This window comes from Chiloscyllium plagiosum, chromosome 1 (assembly GCF_004010195.1).
Source record: "Chiloscyllium plagiosum isolate BGI_BamShark_2017 chromosome 1, ASM401019v2, whole genome shotgun sequence".
NCBI classification, from domain to species: Eukaryota; Metazoa; Chordata; class Chondrichthyes; order Orectolobiformes; family Hemiscylliidae; genus Chiloscyllium; species Chiloscyllium plagiosum.
Genome location: NC_057710.1, coordinates 30348854 through 30368051, shown reverse-complemented (window position 1 = coordinate 30368051; position 19198 = coordinate 30348854). Strand labels below are relative to the sequence as shown.

Below are 19198 nucleotides of genomic sequence, written 5' to 3'. Positions count from 1 at the left end.
TCACCTTGACCTCTTTCCACCTATCACATTTCCGACGCCCCTCCCCCAAGTCTCTCCTCCCTACCTTTTATCTTAGCCTGCTGGACACACTTTCCTCATTCCTGAAGAAGGGCTTATGCCCGAAACGTCGATTCTCCTGTTCCCTGGATGCTGCCTGACTTGCTGCGCTGTTTCAGCAACACATTTTCAGCCTTTCCTTTCACCCTGACAGGAATATACTTTCTCTGGATTCTTGTTATCTCATTTCTGAAGGCTTCCCATTTTCCTGCCGTCCCTTTACCTGCCAACATCTGCCCCCAACTTTTGAAAGTTCTTGCCTGATACCGTCAAAATTGGCCTTTCTCCAGTTTAGGACTTCAACTTTTAGATCTGGTCTATCCTTTTCCATCACTATTTTAAATCTAATAGAATTATGGTTGCTGGCCCCAAAGTGCTCCCCCACTGACACCTCAGTCACCTGCCCTGCCTTATTTCCCAAGAGTTGGACATGGTTATTCAATCTCTCCAAATTAACTGTAAATCATGGTAGATCGAGTACATCTTCAGATTTAAAATTGTCTGCTAACATGCTTATGATTATTCTATCTTGCATTGCACTCCCATAACATATAGCCAGACTGTATGCAACTATGAAGTATTGGTGCTTTTAGGAATCATCAATGATGTAAAACTGTAATATTAAATCTTCTGGTATTTGATAAACATTTGAAACGACTCTGTTTAGGTAATAAACTTGTAAGGAGTCCTGTGTATTCCAACAGCAAAGTAGTTGTAGGAAATAGGAACTGGGGGTATTGTTTAAAAGTTACAGGTAGCCAACTTAAATTAGATGAAACTTTTTTTTGGCTGAGGTTTATGGGTCTTTCAAACTCTGCTTCCATCCTCTTGCTAGGAAAAGAGGCTTTGAATAGTTTTGAGGTAGATGTAGGTGGATTCTTGTTAAGCAAGAGGTTGAAAGATGTAAATGGAAATGCAGGTTTAAGTTAACAAACCGATTACCCGTGATCTTATTGAATGGCAGAAAACGGGGCTTAAGGGGCTGAAATGCATACTTATGCTCCTTGTTTATATGAGTATGCCCTTTGAGTCTGATCCTCCATTCAGCGAGATGATTGATAATCTGATTTTGATTTCAACTGTACTAGCGTGTTTTGAGAAGATTTGTAGCTCAGATGGAGGTTCCGGACGTAGGTTTGCCCGCTGAGCTGGAAGGTTTGTTTTCAGACATTTTATCACCATACTAGATAATATCTTCAGTGAGCCTCTGGCTGAAGCACTGCTGGCATAGCCCGCTTTCTATTTATGTGGTTAGGTTTTCTTGGGTTGGTGGTGTCGTTTCCTTTGGTGACATCATTTCCTGTTCTTTTTCTCGGTGTGATAAATGGGATCCCATTCAATGTGTTTGTTGGTAGAGTTCTGATTGGAATGCCATGCTTCTAGAAAATCTCGTGCATGTCTCTGGCTTGTCCGAGGATGGATGTGTTGTCCCAGTTGAAGTGGTGTCCTTCCTCATCTGTATGTAAGGATATCAGTGAGTGTGGGTCATATCTGTTTGTTGCTAGTTGATGTTCATGTATTCTGGTCGCAAGTTTTCTGCCTGTTTGTCCAATGTAGTGTTTGTTACAACCCTTGCAAAGTACTTTGTAAATTTTGTTTGTTGTCTGTGTAGGGTCATTCAAGTTCATTAGCTGCTGTTTTAGTGTGTTGGTGGGTTTATGGGCTACCATGATGCAAATGGGTCTGAGTAATCTGGTAGTCATTTCAGAGATGTCTTTGATGTAGGGGAGAGTGGCGAGGGTTTCTGGACATGTTTTGTCTGCTTGTTGGGGTTTGTTGCTAAGCAGTCGGCTGACTATGTTCATTGGGCACCTGTTCTTTTTTAATACACTGTATTCAGTGTGGATGTTGGGATGATTGCTTCTGTAGTTCAGTATTTGTACAGTATATGTTGTTTTCTTGTAGACGCTGATTTGAAGTTCCCTATTGGCTGTTCGCTCTACTGTGGCATCTAGGAACGGCAAGTTTGTTGTTGTTTTCCTCCTCTTTAGTGAATTTTATGCCAGTAAGGGTATTGTTGATGGTCTTGAAGGTTTCCTCTAATTTTTGTTTAGTAATGACGAAGGTATCATCAACATAGTGGACGCAAAGTTTGGGTTGGATGGTTGGCAGAGCTGTTTGTTCCAGCTTCTGCATCACTGCCTCTGCTAAATCCTGATATTGGAGATCCCATGAGTGTTCCGTTGGTTTGTCTGTAGGTTTTGTTGTTGAAGAGGAAGTGGGTGAAAGGCATAGGTCCACAAGCTTGATGATATTGTCCTTGCTGATGAAGTTGGTGGTGTTTGGTGTATGTGTCTTTGGTTCTTTTAATAATGTAGTCAGTGTTTCCTTGGCCAGGTTGATGTTGATAGATGTGAACAGGGCTGTTCCATCAAAGGAAACCATTATTTCATCCTCTTCAATCTTGGTGTCTTCTTTGGTCTTCAGGAATTCTTGGATGGAGTGGATGGAGTGGCAGGAGTTTTCTACTAAGTGTTTTAGTCTTTGGGTGTAGCTCCTTGGCCGATCTATAAGTAGGTGTTCCAGTAAGTGAGACTGTGGTTTTGAGCAGGGCTCCTGGTTTGTGAATTTTGGCTAATCCGTAAAAGCATGGTGTGTTGGATCTGTTTGGTTTCATTTTTTGAAAGTTGGTCTTATTCATTTCTCCAGATTTCTGAAGATTTTTGAGTAGGGGTGTGATTCGGTTCTCTAGTTGTGGGGTCGGGTCTATCGCCACTTGTTTGTAAGTATTGGTATCTGCAAGTAGTACATTTGCTTTCTCAATGTAGTCTCTTTGATTTAAAGTGACTGTCCAGGGTCCTTTGTATTTAATTTAACAATCAGCATTCGAAATAGAAATCAGCAATATTTCCTGCTTTTGAACATTTTGCATTGATTGCTGCAGAAGGTGCATAACTATAACTTTTTCAGTTATATGTATTCAATTATTCAGCTAATAATGCTCCAGTTAGTCTGCTAATACTAAGTGTTTGAATTCTCATGCCCCAGTGAACAAGTTAATTTCAGCAGTCATGGCCTTCAGGGGAGTGGGAAAAAAATGTTGTTTGGGGGAGATTTCTTTTTTAAACCTATGAATTTAGCAGTTTTCAAAGAGCAATAAAAATTGTAGCTGGTTTACCTCACTCAAATAACGCTATCTCTTTTCTAGGTTTTTGGACCATGGTTCCTGTATTCTCATCTTGCTCGAACTCAAAATGAAAATAATCCTGAGCAATACCTCAAGGTTTGCTGTACGATTCATTCTGCCGGGTAGGTTCCTGCTCATTTTAGGTAACTGGCGTAAGTTCTGGAGTTTGAGCTCTTGTATTTTTATCATTGTTTTTAGTTCTATGTTAGACTACAGGGAAATTATTTATCTTGGCCATATATATAATGTACAATAATGCTGAGAGGTGGGTGTCATTAGTTTTGCAAGCATTTATTGCCCATTCCTAATTGATCAAAGGGCTGTTGAGAGTAATCCACATTATTGTGGATCTGGTCACACGTCAACCAGCCCAGTCAAGACAGCATTTTCCTTCCCTAAAGGATATTCGTGAACCAGATGAGTTTTTCTGACAATTTACAATGGTTTTGTGGTTTCATTAGACTCTTAATTCCAGATGTTTGTTGAATTCAAATTCTACCATCTGGTATGACAAGTCCCCAGAATATTATCTGGACCTCTGGATTAATAGTCTAGCGGTATTCAGTATTTGCTGATGCCACAACTGTGGGCCAGTTCACATAGAGTCATAGAGATGTACAGCATGGAAACAGACCCTTCGGTCCAACCTGTCCATGCCGACCAGATATCCCAACCCAATCTAGTCCCACCAGCCAGCACCCGGCCCATATCCCTCCAAACCCTTCCTATTCATATACCCATCCAAATGCCTCTTAAATGTTGCAATTGTACCAGCCTCCACCACATCCTCTGGCAGTTCATTCCATACACGTACCACCCTCTGCGTGAAAACATTGCCCCTTAGGTCTCTTTTATATCTTTCCCCCCTCACCCTAAACCTATGCCCTCTAGTTCTGGACTCCCCCCACCCCAGGAAAAGGACCTTGTCTATTTATCCTATCAATGCCCCTCATAATTTTGTAAACCTCTATAAGGTCACCCCTCAGCTTCCGACGCTGCAGGGAAAACAGCCCCAGCCTGTTCAGCCTCTCCATATAGCTCAAATTGTCCAACCCTGACAACATCCTTCTAAATCTTTTCTGAACCCTTTCAAGTTTCACAACATCTTTCCAATAGGAAGGAGACCAGAATTGCACGCAATATTCCAACAGTGGCCTAACCAATGTCCGTACAGCCGCAACATGACCTCCCAATTCCTGTACTCAATACTCTGACCAATAAAGGAAAGCATACCAAATGCCTTCTTCACTATCCTATCTACCTGCGACTCCACTTTCAAGGAGCTATGAACCTGCACTCCAAGGTCTCTTTGTTCAGCAACACTCCCTAGGACTTTACCACCAAGTGTATAAATCTTGCTAAGATTTGTTTTCCCAAAATGCAGCACCTTGCATTTATCTGAATTAAACTCCATCTGCCACTTCTCAGCCCATTGGCCCATCTGGTCCAGATCCTGTTGTAATCTGAGGTAACCCTCTTCGCTGTCCACTACACTTCCAATTTTGATGTCATCTGCAAACTTACTAACTGTACCTCTTATGCTCGCATCCAAATCGTGTAAATGACAAAAAGTAGAGGAGCCAGCACCGATCCTTGTGGCAATCCACTGGTCACAGGCCTCCAGTCTGAAAAACTCCCCTCCATCACCACCTTCTGACTTCTACCTAATCAGTCCTTGCCTTTCCAACTACATATACATCCTGTCCCTCGGGATTCCCTCCAACAACTTGCCCACCACTGAGGTCAGGTTCACTGGTCTATAGTTCCCTGGCTTGTCTTTACCATCCTTCTAAAACAGTGGCACCACGTTTTCCAATCTCCAGTCTTCCGACACCTCACCTGTGACTATCGATGATACAAGTATCTCAGCAAGAGGCCCATCAATCACTTCTCCAGCATCCCACAGAGTTCTCGGGTACACCTGATCAGGTTCTGGGGATTTATCCATCTTTAACCGTTTCAAGACATCCAGCACTTCTTCCTCTGTAATATGGACATTTTGCAAGATGTCACCATTTATTTCCCTACAGTCTATATCTTCCATATCCTTTTCCACAGTAAATACTGATGCAAAATATTCATTTAGTATCTCCCCCATTTTCTGTGGCTCCACACAAAGGCCGCCTTGCTGATCTTTGAGGGGCCCTATTCTCTCCCTAGTTACCCTTTTGTCCTCAATATATTTGTAAAAACCCTTTGGATTCTCTTTAATTCTATTTGCCAAAGCAAACACTGCCATCATAACACAGACTGTGTGCAATTTTGAACTGGTCTTTAGTGGTGGGGAGAGGGTGAGTGGGGCAGTGAAACCCTGGACTCAGAAGGGAAGAGAACCCAGAAGGGCAGCACAGTGGCTCAGTGGTTAGAACTGCTACCTCACAGTGTCAGAGACCTGGGTTCGATTCCACTCTCTGGTGACTGTCTTTGTGGATTTTGCACATTCTCCCTGTTTCTCTGGGTGGGTTTCTGCTGGGTGCTCCAGTTTCCTCCCACAGTCCAAAGATTCGCAGGTTAAGTGCATTGTCCGTAGTGTCCAGGGATGTGCAGGCTCAGTGGGTTAGCCATGGTAAATGCGGAGTTAGGGTAGAGGTGATGCTTTTCACAGGGTCAGAAAATATGGTGGATCGAAAGGCCTATTTCCACATTGAAGGCATTCCATGATTCTATAAGCCAGAGAGATAAGCATATTAATTGTGAAGTAGAGTGACAGGGAGAGCCCAGGACCCGGGAAGAAGGGCGCAGAAACTGAGAAGCCCTCTTGCCTTTGTTTCCCTTCCATGCTCCCCGCCACCACGGCTCTCTTCCATCATACCTCTGCTCTGCTGGATTTCCCCAGCCCTGATCCCAAAGTCTTCCCCTGGATTTTCAACAACCAATCTTTTATACTGAATACTTCTCTACCAAAAGCAGGGATTTAATAGGTGAAAGGTTGGAAATATTGTGTATCTCCACTTGGTTGATCTCTCCTCCTCTTCTATATTTGAACTATTATTACGCCCAGAATAAATATATTTTGTCACCAACATGAGGCTAAATTGAGACCGGCACTTCAACTTTAAGCATTTCTTTAATTTGCATTTTTTCTGGAAAAAACACATAACATGATTTCAGCATCCCTTTCTCCAATCACCACCACCACCAAAACAGGGAACAGTTCTAAAACGTGTGCATGGAATCCCTACAGTGTGGAAGCAGGCCATTTGGCCCATTGAGTCCACACCAGTCTTCTGAAGAGCATCCCATCTATAACCACCACATCCCTGTACCACTGCATTTCCCATTACTAGTCCACCTAGCCTGCATATCCCTGGACACTATGGGCAATTTAGCATGGCCCATCCATCTGATTTGTACATCTTTGGACTGAGCAGGAAACCGAATGAAGTGAGCAAAACTGTACATCTGAGAATATACGATAGGTTCACATTTTTAAACACTTATGAGCAGGTTAGCAAGAACCTCCATTATATAAAACTGAAACTGCAAGTCTCCTACAGGAAACAAAATGAGAAAAATTGATTTAACACTGCCAGACACTGTATATCAAACAAGAGGAAGGTGTTATGAATTATGGAAAATAGAATCTGCTGAAATCACTACAGGTCTAACGGTATCTATGGAGAGAGAAATAGTATTAATATGTCAAACCTGTGATTTCTTTTCATCTGATCAGTTCTGATGACATGGTGTCATAGAGATTACAGCACAGAAACAGACCCTTTGATCCAACTCATCCATGTCAACCTGATATCCTGAATTAGTCTAGTCCCATTTGCCAGCACTTGGCCCATATCGCTTTTAAACTTTCCTATTCTTATACCCAGCCAGATGCCTTTTAAATGTTGTAATTGTGCCAGCCTTCACCACTTCCTCTGACAGATCATTCCATACATGCGTATAAAAGTTACCCCTTTCCCCCTCACCCTAAATCTATTCCCTCTAGTTCTGGACTCCCCCACCCTGTGGAAAAGACCTTGTCTATTTACCCTATTCATGCCCCTCACCCCTCAGCCTCTGATGCTCCAGGGAAAACAGCCCCGACCTATTCAGCTCTCCCTATACCGCAATCCTCCAAACGTCCTTGCAAATCTTCTCTGAACCCTTTCGTGTTTCACAACATCCTTCCTATAGGAGGGAGACCAGAATTGCCTGCAATATTCCAAACGTGTATAGAAATATACAGCACGGAAACAGACCTTTTGCTCCAACTTGTCCATGCCGACCAAACTAAATCTAGTTCAGTTAATCTAGTCCAATTTGCCAGCTTTTAGCCCATATCCCTCTAAATCTTCTGATTAATATATCCGTCCAGATGCCTTTTAAATGCTGTATTGTACTTGCAAATGTTTTCTGAACCCTTTCACGTTTCACACCTCCTTCCTGTAGTAGGGAGATCAGTATTCCAGTAGTGTTCTGTACAGCCGAAACATGACCTCTCTAACCTATACTCAGTGCACTGCTCAATAAAGGCAAGCATGCCAAATGCCGCCTTCACTATCCTATCTACCTGTGACTCCACCTTCAAGGATCTATGAACCTGCACTCCAAGGTCTTTGTTCAGCAACACTCTCCAGGACCTTACCATTAAGTGTATAAGTCCTACCCTAATTTTCCTTTCCAAAATGCAACATCTCACTTTTATCTAAATTAAACTTCTGCTACTCATCGGCCCTGTAGCGCTTTATGATATATTCTTTCAGTTTCGCCCTTTAAAGGGACTGCCCAACCTGGTGAGGGCTTTTAGCATTTTGATTTTATTTAAGATTTTTGTCATCAACTTTTATGAAAGAATTTCTTTCCTGTGTGGTTTCTTAAGCAAGATGATGGATATTCTCTATTGTCAGGTTAAATAATGTTAAAGTAAAGTTACCATAACCCGACCAGACCATACAGTTGCTCTCTCATTAGAGAGAGGTGACTGGTAGTAGTTTAACCTGAGGGTCACCATGCCTCAGGTGAGGGGAAAGGTTGAGAAAAAGAGGTTGAGAAAGGTACCTCAGCCAATATGGGAATTGAATTGCACTGCTGGAATCTCTCTTCACTGCAAACTGGCTGTCCAGCCAACTGAGCTAATCTCTGTCAGAGTTGAATGTACAATGATATGCACAAGTGAAAACAAATTTATCTAATGAAGAGTTTTCTTTACCTGATCTATGAATTCTTTGTTCTCTATAGGTTTCCCTGGTTTCTTTAAATCTTAATCCTGTGCCAGTCTGTGCCCTATGGTATTTGATAAAGAGTACTTGAGCTAAGTGACATGAAGATGGAAGCAGCAGAGAAGGCAGACTTGTCATCCCAGGATGGTATTGAGGAAGCTGATGCTTCAACGAAAGGTATTGAGACAAAAGTTAGTGACACCAATAAAGAAGATGATGGGTCATTTCAGAAAAAGACCTCATCTGCCAAATTGAGAAAAGACGATCATAACTGTCCACCAAAACTAAGTGGACTGTCTACTGAACCTTGTTTGTTGATGGAACTTGGGCAAGACTCTTCTGAATCCCAGCTTCCATCTGCAGATGGTGATAAACAAACAACTGGCGGAACCTATGATAGCGACTCTTCAAATCAGTGCATGGTTTCTCCTTCGTCCAGTGGTCATTTGGCAGACTCTGACACACTTTCATCTGTCGAGGAGAATGAGGCACCTCAGGCAAATGCGGCTGCGGACGAAGATCCTTCGGCTGGATCTGGTCCCGCGATCGGCAGAAAGTCACGACGATCCAGGTCTGAGAGTGAAACGTCAACCATGGCTCCTAAGAAGAATCGCTCATCAAATGACAAACAAAATGGCCGTGTGTCAAAGATTAGAACCCAGAAACAAAAGGAACGGATACGATTACTACGGCAGAAACGTGAAGCGGCAGCCAGGAAAAAGTACACGTTGCTGCAGGACAGCAGTACGAGTGATAGTGACTTGACGTGTGACTCCAGCACAAGTTCATCAGAGGATGAGGTCTCAGGAAATGGCAAGAGGACGATTAGTGCAGAGATTCCAGGTATTTAAGAAACTTCTTTGCAACAATGATTTAAAAATTCAGGAAAGATTGAAGTTAACTTCTTCTTGCTTTTAGGTGGTTGCTTTCAAAATAAAATAAAAATTTGTAATCTATGTATTGTTTTATGATGGTTTTTATTAATATTGTTGGTTATAACAGCCTAGCCACTCAGGGGTTTTGGTTTTCTGTTCTACAAATAGAGCATAAAATCTGGAATGGAAAAAAAAACTGATTTAAACTGCATGTTGGAGAGATCATGTTTATTTCATGGTTTCCCATGATACCGCTGTTACATTTTCGTCTCCTTTTACATACAGTTCCTTTTCCTGCACCCCTCCTGCTTTGGGGAATAATATCAAGTGTTGCTATGTGCCTCAGCCTCCAAGAACATTTGATAAAGTCACAGCTTTTTGACTTTTTTTAATTGAAGTATGCATGAAATGGGGCCATTGTTAAAAACAGACTTTGACTTTATAAGTGGGCATTTAAATTCCATTGATTACATTTGTAGTAGTACCATTCTGATGCTTTTTACTTACTTAGAAGAAAGACTATTTTATTCAATGCTATAACATGGTGATTGTTTCAGTTGGATGCAAGATGTGTAAAATATTTTAGAGAATGGAAGAGTAAGGGTTTTAATGATTTTACAAATTGCAGTGAACTAGAAGTTTACTAATAATCCCACTGACAAAGTAATTCATTTTCTTAGGGAACTCTATTTGCTGAGTACAATTGCTCTTTAGCTTAGTTAAATTGGTAAAAGTATAACGTACATAATTTTAAGCAATTGCATCACAAGTAGGGATAGATCTTGGATCACAATCAGGTAAGTTAGTACATTCGTATAAGTTTATATCTGCAAGTGACTTTAGACTGTGGAGAAGAAGAAACTAATTGTGTCCCCTGCAGGAATATCTGGGTCACAACATACAGTTTAGTAGCAAATTGTTAGTTTTAGCCATGGCATTTTGTTACTGAGAAAAGCCAACACTATAAACTTGATGGCATAGGTTTGTTAACACCGAATGACATTGGGGCACAAGATCAGTTTCATGATCTGCCCTGATTCTTTTGCTCCACAATTGCAGCAATGATGAGTGGCAGTACAGAGCAGAAAATGACCAGGGAAATGGTCAGCACGGTGGCTCAGTGGTTAGCACTGCTGCCTCACAGCACCAGGGTCCCAGGTTCAATTCCCACCTCGGGCAACTGTCTGTGTGGAGTTTGCACATTCTCCCGTGTCTGTGTGGGTTTCCTCCGGGTACTCCGGTTTCCTCCCACAGTCCAAAGATATGCAGGTCAGGTGAATTGGCCATGCTAAATTGTCCATAGTGTTAGGTGCATTAGTCAGGGGGAATGGGTATGGGTGGGTTACTCTTCGGACGGTCAGTTGGGCCGAAGGGCCTCTTTCCGCACTGTAGGGAATCTAATCTAAATCTGGATGATTGGCCTGAATGAGATATGTTAATTGCTAAGGTATGTGCTGTTGCATAGTGTGGCATTAACTTAGATTCTGGTTCTGTCCTGTGTTCTTGAAAAGAATACATATATTTTTCAAAGTATTTTTAATTTTACTGGTGGTTTTGGTTTTAAATATAATGTGTGCATTATGCCACATACTAGTTTGATGAGCAGAACAGATGGATTGAATTTGAATATAAGTATAAATAAAATTATAGCTCAGTTCATTAAGCCATTTGGTTACTATGTCATGCAGACCACGATCTGTGTTGAGTTAGTTTTTTGTCAGTTTGGCCATGAGGGATATTGCTATAAAAATCTTCACCTCTGGGTGAGAGAAAGAAAAGTTGTTCTTGACCTCCTTTGTTTCTAAAGGGTCATTTTGGAATTGTGCATGTCTGTATATCAAGCATATAAAAGATAAAGGTGTGATCACACCAGGCCGTCTTTGGTATAGGGGAAGTCATTCAGCTTATTGGATCGGTGCCAGAAGTTGTGCCCCTCTCCATTGTCAACTTCTAACGCAAGTAAGGCTAACTTTTTGAGTTATTCCAACAAGATGGTGATCCCTTTCAAAGAAGAGTTCAGGGGAATTAAAAAGGTAAAAGAACTATCCATTTAGTATTCATGTAAAAATCCCATAGAAAGCTCTCGCTGAGACATTGTTTTTGTTATTGTGAGCAGCATTGAATGATGGAGAGCATTGAGTTGGGTCCAGAGATGTTTTGACTCCATGCTCCAAGTTTACATCAACATAGACATGACACAGAAACGTTGTGTCTGATTGGGAGGGCAGTCAAGAGTGAGTAGTTCTTTAAATTTTGTTTTACTATATAAAAGATAGAATGAAGGGTATGAAGAATTTTTCAGGGTGTTCTGAAGCCAGCTTCCTTCTCGTATATGGGATTATTGCTTTTACATCTAACTGTACCCAAGTTTTCAACATGCATTGATAATATTCGTCTATCTTGAATAATTTCTCCACTGAATCACTGGTGTTTCCTTCAATTAGTTTTTTTAAAAACTGGCTTTAGTCTGGCTTTATCATCTTTGTCTTTCTGGTCTTTGTAGTGTTTGATCAACCTGGTTACAAGTGATCATGAGAAATATGAATTGATTATGCTTTTGTACGTTTTGTATAAGTGAACCTCTGGCAACTTGATTTCAGACAGGTGAAATGAGGAAATCCTAATAGGTAAAGCAGCTTTTACAATGACATTTGTATTCATAAAATATTAACTAGGATGCCTGTCAAAGAGAGAGGGAATACAATTTGTTTTTCACACGGAAGAGAAATGTACAGTAGCAAACATATAAAGGATAAAGCTGAGATGTTCATACCGAGACTTTTTTGATACAGAGGAGGTCATTCAGCTCATTGGGTCGATGCCAAAAGTTATGCCTCCCTTCATTGTCTGTCAACTTTTAACAAAGTAATGCTAACTTCTTGAGTTATCCTAACAAGGTGGTGATACCTTTCAAAGAGGAGTTGGGATAACAGAAAGGTAAAAGAAGTATTCATTGTGTTAAGAAGATGTGGGTGTACTGTTACTTTAAGAAAGTTAAAAGCTAGCAGAACTACCTGACAGCACCAAGTGTTCTCAGCAAGATACAGTCAGTGTAACATGTGGTCCAGCAGTTTGTAAAGCTGGTTGCCTGGAGACAAAAACAGATTTGAATTAGACCAATCAGTTTAAATTATACCCCAAAAAATACCAAATTGCAGTCAAGTTTGAATTTAGTGTATTGACAATTTTAAAAGCCAGTGACACAATCTGATGCTTTAGGGGTCAAAGACCGGGGAAAATTGAACAGTTGGAAAGAGACCTGCTACAAGATCAACAGATGTAGCCTACTAGTCAGAAGAGTTTGAGAAGTACCTGTCTAGACAAGGAGTTTGCACAGAGAAAAGCATTGACACCGACCTGGAGAAAAAAACTGCAAAGAGAAGATTTGACAACTGGCTGGTTTTGAAATTTGAATATTTCAGTAAATCTTAATCGGGGGTTTTTATCGGACTAGTATTATAGAAGGGAAAGTAAAAGATAGGTTAGAGGAACGAACTGTAAATAGTTGTTAGTTTATTATTCTCTGTTATATTTTAAGAAATAAAGTTGTTAATTTTTACTTTAAATTGTTCTTGGCCTCTCAGATTTTCACCAATTACTGCACAGGATAAATCTTTCTGTGTTGCTGGATTAAATTAACCAGAAGAGTTTACCAGTGTCGTAACAATTGAATATTTGTATAAAAATCTCATGAAAAGCTCTTGCTGAGTCGTTGTTTTTATTGTCATGACTGGCATTGAATGGTGGAGAGCATCGAGTTCGGTCAGAAATGTTTTGTCAAACCAATTGTAGGTGAAAGGTAATAAAGAGAAATTTGATGATGTGATTCATTTCTGCAGAAAGAACGATGACATGCAATGTAAACTATCTGGTACAGTTTTAAAGTGGAGCAATCCAAAGAATCTTCCAGTATTATGTACACGAGTCTTTGATAGGGCAAGTGAGAAGAGTTTTGAGAAAACTTATTTGGATCTTTGGCTTTATAAAGTAGAACTCTCATATCCGTAGATTTGCTTTCCGCAGTTTCAGTTATCCGAGGTTTACTGCAGCCCAAAAATATTACATGGAATATTCCAGAAATAATTCCAGGGGCTGCTTGGGAAGTAAGTTTCCCATTTACATGATAGAGTTTGCTAGTATCCGTGGTTTTGGGCATCCACAGTAGGTCTTGGAACATATTACCCGTGGAAACGAGGGGACACCTGCATAGGCATAGAATATGAACATAAGGTTCCTAGTAGAGAGCACAGCACATATTTAGCAGAATGTTACTGGGCATGCGCTGTCAGAGAGGGTGGTAGAGGTTTTCAAAAGAGAATTAGATAAATACTTGCAGGGCTAAGGGGGAAAGAGTAGTGGAGTGGGATTAATTGGAAAGCTCTTCTAAAGTGGTAGCAAAGGTTCAAAGGGCCAAATGGCTTCCAGTGTCATGATTCTATAAAGTGATACCCAAAAGATGAGTATAGTGTTAGAGTGCTTCCTATTAATAATGAGCAGGCCACACTGAAACAAAAACTTCACTTACAACAGTTGATCTGTTGGTGTTGGAACCAATGGGTATATGAATAGGAAGGGTTTGGAGGGATATGGGCTGGGTGCTGGCAGGTGGGACTAGATTGGGTTGGGATATCTGGTCGGCATGGACGGGTTGGACCGAAGGGTCTGTTTCCATGCTGTACATCTCTATGACTCTATGACATCTAATTTTCCACTAAGATTTTATAAAGCCAGATGAACATTAGATGGACAGCTAGATTGTGATATTTATCTGATGTAATAACTATTTAGAATTAATATGAAAGTCCCATTGAGAGATGACCATCAATTTGGCAGTATGCCTTCTAGCTACCATACTGTTCACTTAACCTTCAGAATAGGATTCTACAAGTAGGACCTCTTATTCTTCTCTGGCCTCCTGGGCACAATTTTTCAATATTCTACTCACATTTATCTGAAGTAAACTCCCATCTGCCATTCCTCAGCCCACTGGCCCAGTTGATTAAGATCCCATTGTATTCTTAAATAACCTCCTTCACTATCCACTATACCACCAATTTTACATAGAACATTACAGCACAGTACAGGCCCTTCAGCCCTCGATGTTGTGCCGCCCTGTCATACTAATCTGAAGCCCCTCCCACCTACACTATTCCATGTGCCTGTCCAATGACGACTTAAATGCACTTAAACTTGGCGAATCTACTACTGTTGCAGGCAAAGCATTCCATACCCTTACTACTCTCTGAGTAAAGAAACTACCTCTGACATCTGTCTTATACCTATCTCCCCTCACTTTAAAGTTGTGTCCCCCCGTGTTTGCCGTCCCCATACTTGGAAAAAGGCTCTCCCTGTCCACCCTATCTAACCCTCTGATTATCTTGTATGTCTCTATTAAGTCACCTCTCAACCTTCTTCTCTCTATCGAGAATAGCCTCAAGGCCCTCAGCTTTTCCTCGTAAGACATTCCTTCCATACCAGGCAACATCCTAGTAAATCTCCTCTGCACCCTTTCCAAAGATTCCACATCCTTATAATGCAGTGACCAGGACTGTACACAATACTCCCAAGTATGGCTGTACCAGAGCTTTGTACAGCTGCAGCATAACCTCCTGGTTCCGGAACGCAATCCCTCTATTAATAAAGGCCAAAACACTGTATGCCTTCTTAACAACCATGTCAATCTGGGTGGCAACTTTCAGGGATCTGTGTACATGGACACCGAGATCTCTCTGCTCATCTGCACTCCCAAGAATCTTACCATTAGCCCAGTACTTTGCATTCCAATTACTCCGTCCAAAGTGTATCACCTCACACTCGTCCACATTAAACTCCATTTGCCACCTCTCAGCCCAGCTCTGCATCCTATCTATGTCTCTCTGCAACCTACTACATCCTTTGTGACCATCCACAACTCCACCGACCTTAGTGTCGTCCGCAAATTTACTAACCCACCCTTCTAAGCCCTCATCCAGGTCATTTATAAAAATTACAAACAGCAGTGGACCTAACACCGACCCTTGCGGTACGCCACTAGTAACTGGACACCAAGTTGAACATGTTCCATCAACTACAGCCCTCTGTTTTCTTTCAGCAAGCCAATTACTGATCCAAACTGCTATGTCTCCCATAATCCCATTCCTCCGCATTTTGTATAATAGCCTACTATGGGGAACCTTATCGAACACCTTGCTGAAATCCATATACACCACATCAACCTGTTTACTTTCATCTACCTGTTTGGTCACTTTGTCAAAAACCCAATAAGATTCGTTTGGCACGACCTACCCTTCACAAAACCATGCTGACTCTCCCTGATCAGATTATTCTTTTCTAGATGCTTATAAATCCTATCTCTTATAACCTTTTCCAACACTTTACCAACAACTGAAGTGAGACTCACTGGTCTGTCATTACCAGGGTTGTCTCTACTACCCTTTTTGAACAAGGCAACCACATTTGCTATCCTCCAGTCCTCAGGCACTATTCCTGTAGACAATGATGATTTGAAGATCAATGCCAAAGGCTCGGCAATCTCTTCCCTTGTTTCCCAGAGGATCCTAGGATAGATCCCATCCGACCCAGAGGACTTGTCTATTTTCACACTCTGCAGTATTTCTAATACCTCTTCCTTGTGAACCTCAATCTCTTCTAGTCTAGATGCAAGTATCTCTGTATCTTCCTCGCCAACATTTTCATTTTCTATAGTGAACACTGTTGAAAAATATTTATTTAGTGCTTCCCCTATCTCCTCTGACTCCACACACAAATTCCCACTATTATCCTTGATTGGCCCTAATTTAACTCTCGTCATTCTTTTATTCCTGACATACCAATGGAAAGCCGTAGGGTTATCCCTGATCCTATCCGCCAACAACTTCTCATGTCTCCTCCTGGCTCTTCTGAGTTCTCTTTTTAGGTCTTTCCTGACTTCCTTGTAACCCTCAAGTGCCCTAACTGAGTTTTCACATTTTGTCCTAACATAAGCCTTCTTCTTCTTCTTGACCAGAGATTCCACTTCCTTCGTAAATCACGGCTCATGCGTTCTATATCTCCCTCCCTGCCTGACAGGTACTTACTTATCTAGGACACACCGGAGCTTTTCCTTGAATAAGCTCCACATTTTTAATGTGCTTATCCCCTGCAGTTTCCTTCCCCATTCTACGCTTCCTAAATCTTTCCTAATTGCATCGTAATTTCCCTTCCCCCAGCTGTACCTCTTGTTCGGTGGAGTACATCTATCCCTTTCCATCACTAAAGTAAACCTGACAGAATTGTGATTGCTGTCTCCAAAGTACTCACCTATTTCCAAATCTAACACCTGGCCAGGCTTGTTACCCAGTACTAAATCTAAAGTGGCTTCGCCCCTTGTAGGCCTGTCTACATACTGTGTCAGGAAGCCCTCCTGCACACACTGGACAAAAACTGGCCCATCTATAGTACTCATACTGTAGTATCCCAGTCATTATTTGGATAGTTGAAGTCCCCCATGACAACTACCCTGCCTCTCTCACTCACTGTCTTCTGCAAACTTACTCGTCATGCCTCCGATATTCTCAACCAAGTCGTTTACAGAACAACCTTGATTATCCAAACGAGATGAGTGGGGAGCGTTTGTCAGTTTCTGTTGAACTCAGTGTCGTGATAGAAAGACATAAGCACCACCTCCCTAATATGTTTACTTTCTCTGTCATTTTATTCATGAGCAGCCCAGTAAAGTGACAGGAATAAAGTACTTACTTTTGCAAAGGACTGTGTAACTAATCCTTACATAAAATATCCGGTCGCTGTTGCTCGAGGTGCTTGTGTTTCTTTGTTTTTGCCATTGTTTTCCCATGTTCTTCAATACAGGGTAATCCAAATTCACTTTAAATCATTGTAAACAAAAGACGGCGATCGTCGCACCAGTGTCTGTAACATCTCTTTGATGTAATGTTTTTATGGGACCTTGATATCTTGTTCGGATAATCTGAAATTCGAATAATTGATATTCGGATAACCCTCCTTGCAGCACACAACTAGTCACGGGTCTCCAGTCTGAATAACAACCTTCTACAATCATACTTTGTCTCCTGCCATCAAGCTAATTTTATATCCAATTGGCTAGCTTCCCTGGACCCCAAATGATTTAACTTTACTAACTTGCTTACCTTACGGAACTTTGTCAATGTGGACTTTAGCAAGACCTTTGACAATGTCGACTGCTCTGCCTTCATCATCATGGTCACCTGTTTAAAAAATTTAATCAGGTTTGAGAGATATGATTTCTCATGCAAAAAGCCATGCTGACTGTCCCTAAGGGGTCCTTGCCTTTGCAAATGCACATAGATCCTGTCTTTCAGGATCCTCCCGCAAAAACTTACTCAGCATTGATGTCAGGTTAACCAGTCTGTAGTTCCCTAGATTTTCCTTGCGACCTTTCTTAAATAATGGCACAACATTAGCCACCCTCCAGTCTCCGAGCATCTTAACGGTGGCTGTCAGTTATGCAAATATTTTTGATAAGGGCACTGCAATTTCTTTCCTAGCTTCCCATGATGCCTTGGAATGCACTTGATCAGATCCTGGGGATTTAGCTACTTTTTTTGCATTTTAAGACCTCTAGCACCTCTTTTTCTGTAGTTTGGATTCTTTTCTGAGTTCCCTAGCTTCCATGTCTTTCACCACAGTAAATCATTTGTTTATGATCCTGCCCATCTCCAGTGTTCCACACACCAGTGGCCTGGTTGATCCTTTAGGGGTTCTGGATTTTTACCTTGATCCTTTAGGGGCCCTATTCTCTCCTTAGTTATACTCTTTTGCCCTTAATATACTTGCAGAATATTGTTGGATTCTCCTTAACTTTATCTGCCTAAGATACCTCATGTCCCCATTTTACCATCCTGATTTCTCTCTTAAGTGTGCTCCCACACCCCATATAGTCTTCAAGAGATTCATATGCCTCCTTTTTCTTGTCTAGAGCCTCAATATCTGTAGTTATTCACTGTTCCCTAGTCCTGCCAGCCATGCCTTTGCACTAACAGGAACATGTTGTCACCTGAACTCTCATGATCTTGCTTTTGAAAGCCTTCCATTTGCCGGATATCTTCTCCCCCCCCCCCCAACTTCTGCAAGTTCCTGTCTGATCCATCAAAATTGGCCTTGCCCCGATCTAAAACTTCAACTTGTGGACCAGACCTATCGTTCTCCATAATTAGTTTAAAACTAATAAAATTATAGTCTCTGGTCTCAAAGTGCTCTCCTTCTAACACCCCACTCACTTGCCTTGTCTTATTTGCCATGCGGAGGTCACGTTTTGTCCCTTCTCTAGTAGGGCCATCTACGTATTGATTGAAAAAGTTTTTTTGAACACACTGACCAAATTCCTCCCCATTAAGCCCTTAATACTGTGCCAGTCTCAGTCTGTATGGGCAAATTGTTATAAGTACAGCTACAGTTGACCCTAGAGTGCTTAATTGGAAGTTACTTCATTTAATATTTCTAAATCAAAGAAAAAGCTAGAGATAGGTTATCACAAGGAGTTAGTCTGATATGAAGTGATATCTTATTCTAAATTGAGATTTATTTCACTTGGAGAATTGAATGAGAGTCATTTACTAACCGAGTTTATACTTGTGTCTTTCACTTTTGAAAAATAAAGATAGCAGAAAACAGCCGAAAATCACAGCACCATCTAAAATAAATTGATAATGGATGTTGCTCAACTATTGAGTCATACCTAGTATATGCCAAAAGTCTTACATGGAGTGTATACTTGTCCATGTAAGATATTATTCTCGTAATGTTGTAGTTTTCCCATCATGTTTAATCTTCCCTACTTTTATTTATCTTTGACTGAATAAAGATAAATAAAAGTAGATATTCCTTTCAATTGAGGTGGTATTTGTGTACAATTACTCTGAGATACCACTAATCATTTTTCTAAAGTAAGTCGTATTTTGACGCTTTACTTTGCGGTATACCTATGTTGCAAATTCTATAAGTAG

At 41.1% G+C, this 19198-nt stretch overlaps 1 protein-coding gene across 3 annotated transcripts in view; it reads left to right on the top strand.

The window, feature by feature from the left end:
• c1h18orf25 (chromosome 1 C18orf25 homolog) overlaps window positions 1–9270 on the top strand; it is a 48994-nt gene extending 39724 nt beyond the window's left edge. For 2 of the 3 annotated variants that reach the window (XM_043713288.1, XM_043713464.1), the window contains exons 2-3: window positions 3206–3306; window positions 8360–9270. In XM_043713288.1, the coding sequence (XP_043569223.1) occupies window positions 8442–9191 (750 nt within the window). In that variant the 5' untranslated portion in view covers window positions 3206–3306; window positions 8360–8441 and the 3' untranslated portion in view covers window positions 9192–9270. Of the gene's footprint in view, window positions 1–2735; window positions 2780–3205; window positions 3307–8359 lie in introns of those variants that run through there. The other variant, XM_043713374.1, reaches the window with a different exon arrangement.
• The last annotated feature ends 9928 nt before the right edge of the window (window positions 9271–19198 follow it).